The sequence below is a fragment of the Artibeus jamaicensis genome, unplaced genomic scaffold (assembly GCF_021234435.1).
Source record: "Artibeus jamaicensis isolate MK-2021 breed Jamaican fruit bat unplaced genomic scaffold, CSHL_Jam_final contig_559, whole genome shotgun sequence".
In the NCBI taxonomy this organism is placed as follows: Eukaryota; Metazoa; Chordata; class Mammalia; order Chiroptera; family Phyllostomidae; genus Artibeus; species Artibeus jamaicensis.
The window spans coordinates 8,796,270-8,810,693 of record NW_026521887.1 but is presented as its reverse complement, the minus strand read 5'-3'; the positions used below and the strand labels follow the sequence as shown (position 1 = coordinate 8,810,693).

General features: G+C 37.6%; 1 protein-coding gene across 1 annotated transcript in view; it reads left to right on the top strand.

Moving 5' to 3' along the window:
* ITGBL1 (integrin subunit beta like 1) overlaps positions 1-14,424 on the top strand; it is a 303,482-nt gene that overhangs the window by 123,596 nt on the left and 165,462 nt on the right. The window contains exon 3 of the mRNA XM_053670353.1: positions 1,476-1,622. Within this exon, the coding sequence (XP_053526328.1) occupies positions 1,476-1,622 (147 nt within the window). The remainder of the gene's footprint in view (positions 1-1,475; positions 1,623-14,424) is intronic.

Here is a 14,424-nt window from a genome sequence, read left to right as displayed (position 1 = left end):
TGAGTCCTTATAGTTACCAAGACACTTCATTTACTAAAGGGCCTTAGATACTTTAAGAATTTGGCTTAATACTTTTATAAATAGACTGGTTGGTTGGCAGGAAAGATCACTTATGTTTGTAAATGATTCCAAGTTGGCTGAAATAAACATTATTATGTAGGACCAGACAGTGATGTACAATGTTGACAGAGTAATATGCACTGGATGAAGTAAATTGCAATTAAAGGGGCATGAAAGGATTTGTTTGCAAAATAGCATAACTAATTTGAAAAAATGCAACAACAATAGAAACATTTACATGGACTGGGTCACACACTGAGTTTTAAAGTTGTAGCCAATCAGAGATGCAGGCTGTGCTGAACATTCCTAAAAGGGGTCCCTCTGAGCCATTCATTCTGACTGACCATCTGGACTTCATTGTGTGGATTTTGGCTGCCACATTGAATAAACTGTTAGCACCAGATCAAGGATTCCATTCCATTGTGGCCTATGGATTTGAGGGATTAAGCCATAATATTACTATCTTGAGTAATATAAAAATACTCTCCCTGCCATCTATTTAGACTCTCCTCCCCTTTCAAGGCCTATTTAAAGGTGAGGGAAGTCCAAAAAGTCTCTCCCTTTTTACTTCTATAGGTCATAGTCTATATTGCTCAACATAACACAAGGTCTGACAGACAATCCTCTTTGTGTATCAGTCCCAACTTTGTAAATTCTACAAGGACAAAGATCAAGGATTGTACATGTTTTGCACTTCAGTCAGACTAGTATATAATTAATGAAAACATTAGTGGGCTTCATCAAGTAGGATTTAATAAAGTTAATGATCACAATAATGAAAACAACAAACTGTTAATATGAGAGCATGAAAGCTTGAGAAATTTGCATGGTGGTAGGTGAATATTGGACTTATTCTTTTGATTCTTGAACCAAATTTTCTCATTGAGAAACAAGATATATACTAAACTTTCATGTCAATCTTTTCCAAGGTGGTATTTATATAACTATACAATTTTACAACTTAGATTCAAATAAATATGAGTCTAAAGTTTCATTTAGTGGAGATTCATGTAAAATTTCTTATGCAGAGTTTATAGTTTTATGTGTTATAAAATGTACTTACACAGAAATAATTTTTACTGGGCTTTTGTCTCTGCAATGTGGAGGCACTAAGTGGGTATTTTTCTTTCCTGTGCTAAATTTTATGCTATGGTTTATCACAATTTTGATATATCTATCCTAATGTCTCTATACATTAATATTTTAGTATGATTTATCAAAATTGATTATTTAAATGAAATTTACATACTCCTTTATACTGTATATAATAATAGCATTACCCTTCAGTCACTGTAATATACATGTGTTTGAATTTATTATAGTTCAGTCTTGAACCAACATTACCCTTAAGACTTTTAATTAGGACAATTTTTAAAAACAATTTTGGTCTAAATGATATGATGTTAAATCCTCAGGCCATGGTAAGTGTGACTGTGGAAAGTGCAAATGTGACAGAGGATGGTCTGGGGAAGCTTGCCAGTACCCAACTAATTGTGAACTGACAAAGAAAAAAAGTAACGAGATGTGCAAGAATTCTCAAGATATCATCTGCTCTAATGCAGGTAAGAATTTTAATCTACAATGGTACTTAAGTGAAATAATCTAATTTTAGTTTTTATATATTTTATTTTATTTTTTAAAAGGAACAGAAAATGGACTTTATATAAGTTGTGTGCTTGGTTGCACCAAATAAATTTTGTGAACAAAAAGGTGGTATAAACCCACAAATTTCACAATTACACACAAGAGAGTACATCATATTCCCATTGCAGGTGACAGTGTCATTTAACAAAAACATGCTACTTCATTAATTTAATGTTAATTTTAATTATGTTGCTTTTGCAATTTTGTTGATTTAAAAATAATTTTATTTAGTTATTTTTCAGGTACAGTTTTTTGATATTTCTCCCATTCCAGCCACCCTCCCGCCCTGTACTCCCCACCTCCCTCCCATTTCCTCCCTCCCTAGTCCTCATCCATGTGTCCTTCATACTTTTTCCTCCAAATCCCTCCTCCTTTTCCCCCTTAAATTCCCTTCCCTCTCCCTTCTGGTCACTGTCCCCTTGTTCTCTATTTCAGTGTCTTTGTTTTTATTCTGCTTCCTTGTTTGCTTTATTATTTAGCTTCCTGTTAAAGGTGAGATCATATGGTATTTGTCTTTCACTACCTGGCCTATTTCACTCAGCATAATGCTTTCCAGTTCCACCCATGTTGTTACAAAGGGTTGTAGCTCCTTCTTTCTCTCTGCTGCATAGAATTCCATTGTGTATGTGTACCACAATTTTTGATCCATTGATTTAATGATGGGCACCTAGGTTGCTTCCATCTCTTGGCTATTGTAAATTGTGCTGCTATGAACATTGTGGTGCCTAGGTTCTTCGAAATTGATGTTTCAGTATTCTTAGGATATAATCCTAGCAGTGGAATTGCTGGGTCAAAAGGCAGGTCAATTTTTATTTTTCTGAGAAAATTCCATACTGTTTTCCATAATGGTTGTACCAGTCTGCAATCCCACCAACAGTGAACTAAGGACCCCTTTTTCCCACAACCTCTCCAACATTTGTTGTTAGTTGCTTTGTTTATGATAGCCATCCTGACTGGTGTAAAGTGGTATCTCATTGTGGTTTTAATTTACATCTCTCTGATAGCTAACAATATTGAGCATCTCTTCATGTGTCTCTGGATATTCTGTATGTCCTCTGGAGAAGTGTCTGTTTAAGTCCTTTTCCCATTTTTTAATTAGGTTAGATGTCTTCTTAGAGTGGAGTCATGTAAGTTCTTTGTATATTTTGGAATTTAAACCTTTGTCTGAAGTATCATTGGCAAATATGTTTCCCCATACGGATGGTCGTCTTTTTAATTTAATACTGTTTTCTTTAGCCATGCAGAAGCTTTTTATTTTGATGAGATCCCATTTGTTTATTCTTTCCTTTATATTCCTTGCTCTAGGGAACATATCAGTAAAAATGTTGCTGCATGGAATATCTGAGATTTTCTTGCCAATGTTCTTTTGTAGGACTTTAATGGTGTCACAGCTTATATTTAAGTCTTTTATCCACCTTGAATTTATTTTGGTGTATGGTGTAGGTTTATGCTCGTTTCATTTTTTTGCACGTAGCTGTCCAGTTCTCCCAACACCATTTGTTGAAGAGGCTATCTTTACTCCATTTTATGTTATTGCCCCTTTGTTGAATATTAATTGACTGTAGAGAGTTGGGTTGATTTTTGGGCTCTCTGTTCTGTTCCATTGGTCTATGTGCCTGTTTTTATGTCAGTACCAGGCTGCTTTGATTACAGTGGCCTTGTAATACAGTTTGATATCAGGTATTGTGATCCCTCCTACTTTGTTCTTCTTTCTCAAAAGAGCAGCTGCTATTTGGGGTCGTTTGTGGCTCCATATAAATTTTTGAAGTGTTTGTTCTATGTCTGTGAAATATGCCATTGGTACTTTAACAGATATTGCATTGAATCTGTATATTGCTTTGGGTAGTATGGACATTTTGATGATATTAATTCTTCCAATCCATGAACAAGGTATATGTTTCCATTTGTTTGTGTCTTCATTGATTTCTTTCTTCAGGGCTATGTAGTTTTCTGCATACAGGTCTTTTACCTCCTTGGTTAGGTTTACTCCCAGATATTTTATTTTTCTTTTTGCTATATCTATATCGAATGGGATTATTTCCTTGATTTCTGCTTCTGCTGATTCATTGTTAGTATACAAAAATGCCTTTGATTTCTGGATATTGACTTTGTATCCTGCTGTTTTGCCAAATTCATTTATTATGTTGAGCAGTTTTTTGGTAGAGTCTGTAGGATTTTCCAGGTACACTATCATGTCATCTGCAAACAATGGCAGTTTTGTTTCCTCCTTTCCTATTTGGATGCCTTTTATCTCCTTTTCCTGCCTGATCGCTGTGGCTAAAACTTCCAAAACTATATTGAATAGAAGTGGTGAATGTGGACATACTTGTCTTGTTCCTGATCTTAGTGGAAAAGCTTTTAGTTTTTGCCCATTGAGTATGATATTGGCTGTAGGTCTCTCATATATGGCCTTTATTATATTGAGGAATGCTCCCTCTATTCCCACTTTGCTGAGTGTTTTTATCATAAATGGATATTGTACCTTATCAAAAGCTTTTTCTGCATCTATTGATATGATCATGTGGTTTTTGTCTTTGCATTTGTTTATGTTATGAATTACATTTACTGATTTGCAAATGTTGAACCATCCTTGTATCCCTGGGATGAATCCCACTTGGTCACGGTGTATAACCTTTGGGTATATTGTTAGATGCGATTTGCCAATATTTTGTTGAGGATTTTAGCATCTATGTTCATCAGCGATATTGGCCTGAAGTTTTCTTTCTTCGTTGTATCTCTATCTGGTTTTGGAATTAGGATCATGCTGGCTTCAGAAAAGGAGTTTGGGAGTTTTCCATCCTTTTGGGTTTTTTTGAATAGTCTGTGAAGAATAGGGGTTAGCCCTTCCTTAAATGCTTTGTAGACTTCTCTGTGAAACCATCTGGTCCAGGGGTTTTGTTCTTCGGGAGGTTTTGATTATTGCTTCAATTTCTTTTGCTGTTATTGGTCTATTCAGGTTTTCTACTTCTTTTTCATTGAGTTTTGGAAGATTATATTTTTCTAGAAATGTGTCCATTTCCCCTAGGTTTTCAAATTTCTTGGCATACAGTTCTTCATAGTAATTTCTTACAACCCTTTCTATTTCTGTGGTATCAATCGTTATCTCTCCTGTTTCATTTCTGATTGTGTTTATTTGTGTCTGCTCTCTTCTTTTCTTGATGAGACTACTTAAGGGCTTGGCTATTTTGTTTATCTTTTCAAAGAACCAACTCCTGGATTCATTTATCCTTAGGATTGTTTTTAGTCTCTGTGTCATTTAGTCCTGCTCTGATCTTGGTTATTTCCTTTCTTCTACTTGCTTTGGGCTGTTTTTGTTGTTGTTCCTCGAGTTCTTGCAGGCGTAGAGTAAGGTTGTTTGTTTGAAATGTTTCTATCTTCTTTAGGTAGGCCTGTATTGCTATAAACTTCCCTCTCAGGACTGCCTTCACTGTGTCCCATAAGTTTTGGGTTGTTGTGAGATTGTTTTCATTTGTTTCCAGAAACGTTTTGATTTCTTCCCTAATTTCATTCTTGACCCATTTGTTGTTTAATAGCATACCATTCAGTCTCCATGATTTTGGGTGTTTGGGGTTTTTTTCCTTTGGAGTTGGTTTCCAATTTCAGTCCCTTGTGGTCAGAGAAAATGCTTAGTATGATTTCAATATTCTTGAATTTGTTGAGGCTCATTTTGTGTCCTATCATGTGGTCTATCTTTGAGAATGTTCCACGTGCATTTTAAAGGAATATGTATTTAGCTTCTTTGGGATGAAGGGCTCTGTATATATCAGGTCCATTTCATCAAGGCTGTTGTTTAATGCCACAATGTCCTTGTAGATATTTTGTTTGGAAGATCTGTCCATTTTTGATAGTGGGGGTGTTAAAATCCCCCACTATAATTGTGTTGCTGTCTATATCTTTCTTAATTCCTCTAAGATTTTCTTTATATATTTGGGTGCTCCTATGTTGGGTGCATATATATTTACGATGTTAATGTCTTCTTGGTGGATTGTTCCCTTGAGTATAATGAAGTGACCTTCTGGGTCTCTATGGCCCTTTTTTTTAAGTCTATTTTGTATGATATGAGAATTGCTACCCCAGCTTTTTTTTTCTTGTCCGTTTGCTTGGAAAACTTGTTTCCAGCCTTTCACTTTTAGTCTGTGATGGTCTTTTGTCCTGAGGTGGGTCTCTTGTAGGCAGCATATGTGTGGGTCATGCTTTCTTATCCATGCAGCTATTCTGTGTCTTTTGATGGGAACATTTAATCCATTTACATTTAAGGTTATTATTGATAGGTACTTATTCATTGCCATTTTTGTACTTGTGTTCCTCTCTGTCTGTCTCTTTTTCTTCCTTTCCTTAATGCAGTCCTTTTAGTATTTCTTGTAGAGCTGGCTTGGTGGCAGCAAATTCTTTTAGACTTTTTTTTGTCTTGGGAGCTCTTTATTTGGCCTTCTATCTTGATTGAGAGCCTTGCTGGGTAAAGTAGCCTTGGTTTTAGGCCTCTCTTTCTCATTACTTGGAATATTTCTTGCCATTCTCTTCTTGCTTGGAGTGTTTCCATTGAGAAGTCAGTAGCTAACCTTATTGGGACTCCCTTGTATGTTATTTCTTTTTTCTCCCTTGCTGCCTTTAAGATTCTCTCTTTGTCTTGGAATTTTGTCATTTTAATGATGCTGTGTCTTGAAGTGGGCCTCCTTGGGTTCCTCTTGATTGGGACTCTCTGTGATTCCTGGATTTGTATGACTTTTTCTCTCATCAAATTAGGAAAATTTTCTCTCATTACTCTTTCAAATAGATTTTCTATCCCTTGTTCTTCTTCTTCTCCTTCTGGTATTTCTATTATTCGGATGTTATTATGTTTCATATTGTATTGCATTTCTCTTAACCCCTCTTCATTTTTTCTGAGCCTCTTTTCCCTTTCCTGTTCTTTCTGTGAGATGCTTTCTACTTTGTCCTCCAACTCACTAATCCTATCTTCTGTCTCATGGACTCTACTTTTAATACTTTCTACTGTGCTTTTCAATTCATAAATTGTATTCTTCATTTACTCTTGTCCCTTGCTAATAATTTCCATTTCCTTTTTCATGTTGATATAGTTCATGGTGAGATCATTATAGCTCCCCAGTAGTTTCTGGTAGCTCATTGTGAGTTCTTTGAACTTCCTGATAACCAGTGCTTTGAATTCAGTATCTGATAGTTGACTTGCCTCTATTTCATCTAACATTGTTTCTGAGGGTTCCTCCCTTCCTTTCATTTGGGGATTGTTTCTTTGTCTTCCCATTGTTTATGATACTCTTCTTCTTAGCCTCAGCTTCTTAGATTTATCTGTTCTGTCTCTCTGGATTTATGGTGTAAACTTCTGTGGTGGATTGCCTGTGAACTTCAGTGGTGCAGTCTCTTTTGGTTGTCCTGTTGTTCTCTGCTTCCCCCTACTCAAATATGCAGCAACTTTTGGCTTCTCTCCTATAGCAAAGTGCAATTTTTCTCTCTGACTCTACTATTGGGTGGCCTCTTCTATGGGTCCAGCTCGTGTCTTTTCATATTTTCAAGTTGATTGTGACTCTTGTGGATAAAAGAAAGAAAAGACAAGGAAGAAATAAGAGGAAGAGAAAAAAGGGTAGGGGAATGGAAGAAAGAGCAATAAGTTTAGTAAGAAAAGAAGAAGGAATAAAACAGAAAATCTGAGAAAAGAGGACAAAAGTATCAAAAGATGAAACAGTAATAAAATTTAAAAGAAATAATAGAATAAAAAAGCAAAAAGATAAAGAAAAGGAATGGAAAAAGAATGAAAAGTAAGAAAAATAAAAAGAATAAAAATAAAATAAAATAAAGTTAAAATAAAGAGAAAGAAAAAAACCCCCTCAAAACAACAACAAAAAGGAAACCTAACTTGTTGGTTTCAAACTAGCTGTACTGGATTTTCTGGCTGCAGTTGGCTGAGGATCGATTGTTGTGATTTTTCTGCCAGCCCTCACTCAGGAGCCAGACACTTGGAGGCTCTCCGTAGCTCCCTATAATGGGGAACTAGGACTTCCTCACAGCACTCCCCTCCCAGGGGTTACTGCCATGGGCTGGTTTGTGGTGCTTGGGGGTGCCTGCTCCAGCCCAGTTGCCTGGTTGCCTCGGCATTGAGCCCAGACCTGCCCCCGTTCTGTGGGGAAGCTCTAGGTCCTCTGCCGAATCTCGGTTCGCTGCCAAGCTGGGTGTGGAGCAGACCAGGCTGTTGTGTCTATTGGATTCAGAGCCCCAGGTTGTACCTATCAGTTCTCCTGAGCTGCAACCACAGAGTCCTCGGTTGGGGCCCTTTGTCCTCAGCACCCTCTACTCAAACTATCAAACAAGTCTCTCCTGGCACCCCACCTTGCTTGGCCAGAAAGGGAGGGGGTTGAGGGTCTCAGCTCTTTCCCCAGGACCCCTCAGCGCCCGGGGCTTCCAGATAGTCTGAGGGGGATGGACTGGAAGCCAGGAGCTGATCTGAGGACTGGGAGCCGACCTAGAAACTCTCTGAATACTTCATGGCATGCTGCGTGGTGTGTACTGATCCCCCGAACTGTGCGCGGGCTGAAATCCCTTCTGCTCCTGTGTTTGTCTGGGTCCCCTGGCCAACCTCCCCCCAAAAATCCTAGGGATGTAGCAGCTCAGGGAACCCATCTGGGCCCTTAATGCTGTTCCAGGGGCCATCAGGCACTCACGGAGACACACTGTGGGCCAGGCACTGGACCCCCGAACTATGTGCAGGCTGAAATCCCCTCTGCTCCTCTCTGGTTGGACCACCTGGCAGGTCCCGGCCCAAAAATCCTAGGGAAGGAGACTTCTGGGTGCTGAACGTTGGCCCAGGTGCCGTTGAGCTCTTGCCACTGGGCACTGGTCCCCCAACCATGCACCGGGGGAGATCCCTGCTATTTCTCTTTGCTCCATTCGGAGACTACTGTACCGTTGCTATCTCCCTACCCTCTGGTTCCTCCATGACCACTGAGGTTTCTGGTCCCTTATTTTCATGTATGCTTGGCAACTGCTGGCTTGCTGGCTTCTCCTCCTCCGATCTGACAGGTTTCTCTCCCTTTTGTACTAGGAACTGGTATCTGCTCTGAAAAATATATTTTTAGGAATTTTCAGAGAAGCTGCTAAAATTAATTGCCAAAACCCTATTAGTATTATGCTAAGTGAAATAAGCTAGGGTACCAAAGACAAATACCATATAATCTCACCTATAAGTGGAATCTAATGAACAAAACAAACAAGCAAAAAAGAACCAGACACTTGGAAATAAGGAACAAATCAATAATGACTAGAATGGAGGGGGGAGGAGGATAATGGGGAAAAGAAGGGAAAGTTCTTGTCAAGGAGCATGTATAAAGGACCATGGACATGGACAATAGGGTGGGCATTGACTGGGAGAGCAGGATGAGAGTGGAGAGCAGGGGAGAGCAACAGAGGTTGAAAAAATTGAGACAAGTGTAATTGAACAACAAATAAATAATAAATAAATAACAACTACCATTTTGGTTTCAGTAATTTTCAGCCTGTATTACTATAATTAAATAGTCTTTTAACATTTGGGTATATGGAGCCTCAAAGTCAGATTTTCTTAACTTGGTTGAACTTGAGAATGCTCTTGTCCTAAATTAGAGGCTGTGATTCAGTTGTCTTACTGTGTAGTCTGGACTACAGTGGGATTTTAAAGCTCTTTGTGTAATTCTTATGTTGTTCAAGGGGTGTGAGCCAGTGCTCTTCCTGCTATAGGCAATGATTTAACCACATGAATGAATATTTTCCCTACTGAAGGTTGTTTTGTTGATGAAGTCCCGTAATCAGAGCTAAGACCTTCCCACAGTCTTTGTGACAAAATTCCCTGTGCTGACTAAATGCAATGAGGTTGTTTTGCTAGTGGGAATTAGGGCCATACCCAATGCAGGGTGTGAGTGGACCAACTCGGAATCTTGACAAATGGTCTCAGCAGTCAGGTCACTTTCTGAGTTTACTGATATTCTTCTTTCTTTTAGCAATTCAGTCTTTTCTGTAAGTAGGATTTTTATTTCCAGTTCATAACACCCATCTCTCCAAATGTGCTTGCAACCACACATTCCTTCCCCCAACACTCTCTTTTGTTTTGAAAACTTCCTGTTTTCCAAACTTTGTTAAATAAATAATAAAATTTGAATTTTGTTTGTTTTTGTTCTTTATTTTTGGATTTTTCCTTTTCTTTTTTATAAAGACTGTACTTTTTATTTAAAAATTATTTGTTTTTAGACAGAGGGAAAGAGAGAAAGAGAAATACTGATGTGTGAGGGAAACATTGATTGGTTACATCTTGCAGGGCCCCAACTGGAAACTTGACCTAGTTCCTGGAACTGGGAACCAAGCATGTACTCTGACTGGGGATTGAGCCAGCAATCTTTAGCTTTATAGGACAAAGCCCAACCCACTGAGCCATATCAGTCACGGCTTTTAAAAAAACTTGTTTATTTATTTCCAAATTAAATTCAGGGTATTTTAAAAATAATATGTTAATAGCAATTATGGGTTAGTTTAGGAAACCAAATATGTTTCAACATAAGAAATCTAAACATGTGATTCACTACCTTAGATACTTAACAAGGAGAAAATTCTTTTGATAGATAAAAATATTTAATAACATAAAAAACATATTTCTCAGACATCTATACCCCTATATTTTAACACTATCGGTGTTACATCATAATCCTTTTATGTAATCTACCATTCATATTCCTGTTTTTTTAATTTATTCAACAATGTACTTTATAATTCCCACCCCAGGCTCCCACCCTGTATAGGATTCAGTATAATGTTATAGGGGCAGTGTTATCTTTAGTTGTCATCTCTCTTTAGCCTTCTTTAATGTGGACAATTGCCACAGATGATGACATTGTAGCATTGATGATTTTGAAGAAAATTGTCCCCAACTTTTTAAAAATAGAATTTAACTCATTTTTGGTTTGTGTGATGAGTCCTCATGATTAGGTTCATGTTACACATTCTTAGCTGAAATACTAGACAGATGATTATGTGCTCTCAGAATGTGTCATCTGGAAGTACATAATATCTGTGTTCTGTCACTGGTGAGGTTAATTTTGATCACCTGGTCAAGATATTGTCTAATGTCTGAGCTCTGTAACTACTGATTGTACTGTTGTCAGAAATAAGCAGTCTGTGGAGAAACACTTTGAAATCATAATAAGATATCCCAGTTCATAAAATATCCCAATTTACCATCTATGGGTGACTCTCACCAGATCTGGCATTGTTTACAATTATGAATGATAAATGATAATTTCCAAATTCCAACATTCTTTCCATATTTACCAGTTGGTACTCAACATTCTACCATAAACGAGAATCTCTACTCATTTAACAATTATTCATTTTTCTAGTTATTTATTATCAAACCAGAGTCACAATTTTAATGATTTCTATGGTTTGTTAATCATTACTGTATGTAATTATTCCAGATTAGACTACCAGAGCCTCTTCAAACTAGCTTCTTTGTCCTAGTGACATGTATCCATTGTTTTGTTTTGTTTTAGCAGTTCTTTACTTTCAGAAATAATAAAATATTTCATAGTGACATTGCTCCTGCCCTGCGCTGGCTTAAGAATCAACCATTTTTCTAGGAATCCTGGTTTCTTTTAGTGGAAAATGGTACTAGAATAAAAATTATGAACAATAGAAATGCTTATATCTACTGGAGTTGGCCCTTTCTGCCAATAGGCTAATGACTACATGCATTAATTATTTATATATATGCATATATATATGTAAATTCATGCTTAGTACATTCATACATATGTATATACACACAAATGCATATACATGCATGCACATATACATGCATGTACCTATACATATGTAAGAATGTTTTAAAATCATGAATTTACATCAATATTTCCAACTATCTCCAATCTATTTCTGAATATCTCCAATCTATTCCCACATGGTTATTTCTTGTTTTTCCCCTTCCATATTTAGATGTCTCATCTTCCGCAGTGAGAATTCTACTTTGTCTCCAACATAAGCGTATTTAACCACTATATCTGAAATTGATTTTTTAATTGCTTCATACATACAATTATACAGAAAAAAAAGCTATAAAAAAATCTCAGGATTTGGCCCTGGCTGGTGTGGCTCAGTGGATTGAGCATGGGTGGGCCTGCAAACCGAACAACTATGGTTCAATTCCCAGTCAGGGCACATGCCTGGGTTGCAGGCCAGTTCCCAGCGGGGGACGCATGAGAGGCAACCATACATTGATATTTCTCTCCCTCTCTCCTTTCCTTCCCCTCTAAAAATAAATAAAATCTTTAAAAATTTTTAAATAATCTATTTTTTTAATTTCAGGATTTGCAATATACCCCCCTGTCATTTTTACCCAACCCCAATTATGCCCAAGATTGGGGTATGTAGTCAAATACTGTGTTCACAAATCACTTGAATTTCTTTTTCTCTCACCCTTTAGTGTTGTAATGGTACTTGTTTAAAATATAATTGAACTTATTTCATACCGCTTTTAGTTTTAGGATTTTTTCCTTCTATCTCCACTGATTTCATTTCATTTTTTATATGTGGAACATTAACATGTTTCCAAAAGTCAAAACTTCACACAAAAATTTTACTTAATGAATGGTTACTTTCTTCCTTAAACTTTTCATCCTGCTTCACCTCATATCTTCTAGGTAATTAATCTTTATTCCTTTCTGTTTTATCTGTATATGTGCTCATTTTTGGTAAAGGGAAATACATATGTTATTATTTTTCAGTTTTTCCAATGTAAAAGGTAGCATGTTATACATGTTCTTTTGCACTCTGCTTTGCAACTCAACATTATACCCTGGAATTCACTTCATATTAGTACAAAGAAACCTTCCTCATTCTTTTTTCAAATTCATAAGACTCAATTATATATAGGTGACATAAGTTAATTTTACATGCTTGAGCATTTAGGCATTTCTGCTATTTAGAAATATAAATAATACATGAATAAACTCGTATTTTCATATTTTTGGAGGTGCATCTTCAGGGTAAATTATTCGAGGTGAGATTTTTGAGCCATAAAGTAAATTTGTGCTCAGTATTACATTTAATTTTTTCTCTCTTATTTTCAATATTCTAAGCTTTTCTACTTTACTTTGACAATCTCATTCTCACCTCTTTCTTTTTTTAAAAGTATATTTTATTGCTTATGCCATTACAGTTGTTCTATTTCCCCCAATTCATTCCCCTCCACCCTGCACACCCCTCCCCCACCATTCCCCCTTTAGTTTATGACCACGTGTCTCAAGTCCTTTAGATTCTATATTTCCCATACTATTCTTGCCCTCCCCCCTGTCTATTTTCTACCTACCGTCTATGCTACTTATTTTCTGTACCTTCTTCCCCCTTCTCCTTCTCCCACTCCCCGGTTGCTAACCCTCCATGAGATCATTTCTATGGTTTACTCCTGATCTAGCTGTCCTCTTAGTTTGCTTTTGTTTTAGGTGTGGTTGTTAATAACTGTGAGTTTGCTGTCCTTTCACTGTTCATCTTTTTTATCTTCTTTTTCTTAGGTAAGTCCCTTTAACATTTCATAATAATAAGGGCTTGGTGATGGTGAACTCCTTGAATTTGATCTTATCTGAGAAGCACTTTATCTGCCCTTCCATTCTAAATGAAAGCTTGCTGGAAAGAGCAATATTGGGTGTAGGTCTTCGGTTTTCATGACTTGGAATACTTCTTTCCAGCCCCTTTTGCCTGTAAGGTCTCTTTTGAGAAATCCACTGACAGTCTGATGGGAACTCCTTTGTAGGTGACTGTCCCCTTAGCTCTTGCTGCTTCTATGATTCTCTCCTTCATTTTAATCTTGGCTAATGTAACTATGATGTGCCTTGGTGTGTTTCTTCTTGGGTCCAACTTCTTTGGGACTCTCTGAGCTTCCTGGATTTCCTGGAAGTCTATTTCCTTTGCCAGATTGAGGAAGTTCTCCTTTGTTATTTGTTCAAATAAGTTTTCCACTGGTGGCTGTTCCTCTTGCCCTTCTGGTACCCCTATAATTTGGATGTTGGAACGTTTAAAGATGTCCTGGAGGTTCCTAAGCCTCTCCTCATTCTTTTGAATTCTTGTTTCTTTATCCTTTTCTGTTTGGTCATTCTTTTCTTCCTTCTGGTCCACTCCTTTGATTTGAGTCCCAGTTTCCTTTCCATTACTGTTGGTTTCCTGTGCATTTCCATTCATTTCAATTAGTTTAGCCTTCATATGTTCCTCTAACTTGTGACTAAAATCAACCAGTTCTGTGAGGATCCTGATCACCAGTGTTTTGAACTGTGCATCTGAAAGTTTGGCTATTTCTTAGTTGCTTGGATTTATAGGTTCTGGGGCTCTGAGTTGTTCTTGAGCCATTTTTTTATCTGTTGGTGCCTGTTACATATGAGGAACGGAGCCTTAGATGTTCACCAGGGCAGGGCCGCCAGGCCCTGGTTTGTGAGGCGGTATGTGGGGGTGTGGTCAGAGAGGGACAATGGAGGTCCCCTCTCCCAATTCCTGCTGCTGGGGCCTCACTGCTCACTCCTTCACTGGTTTACGATTTATCCATGTGCGAATGTGTGACTGCAGTCAGCCCTCAGTGGGTCCGCCCACTACTCCACACCTGGGATCCACCCACGGCTGCCAGCAAGCCTGGGTAGTGCACCTGGGTTGGTCTGGTGGGTCTTTTCTGCCTGACCCTGCTCTGCTGTTTGCTCTACCCCTCTT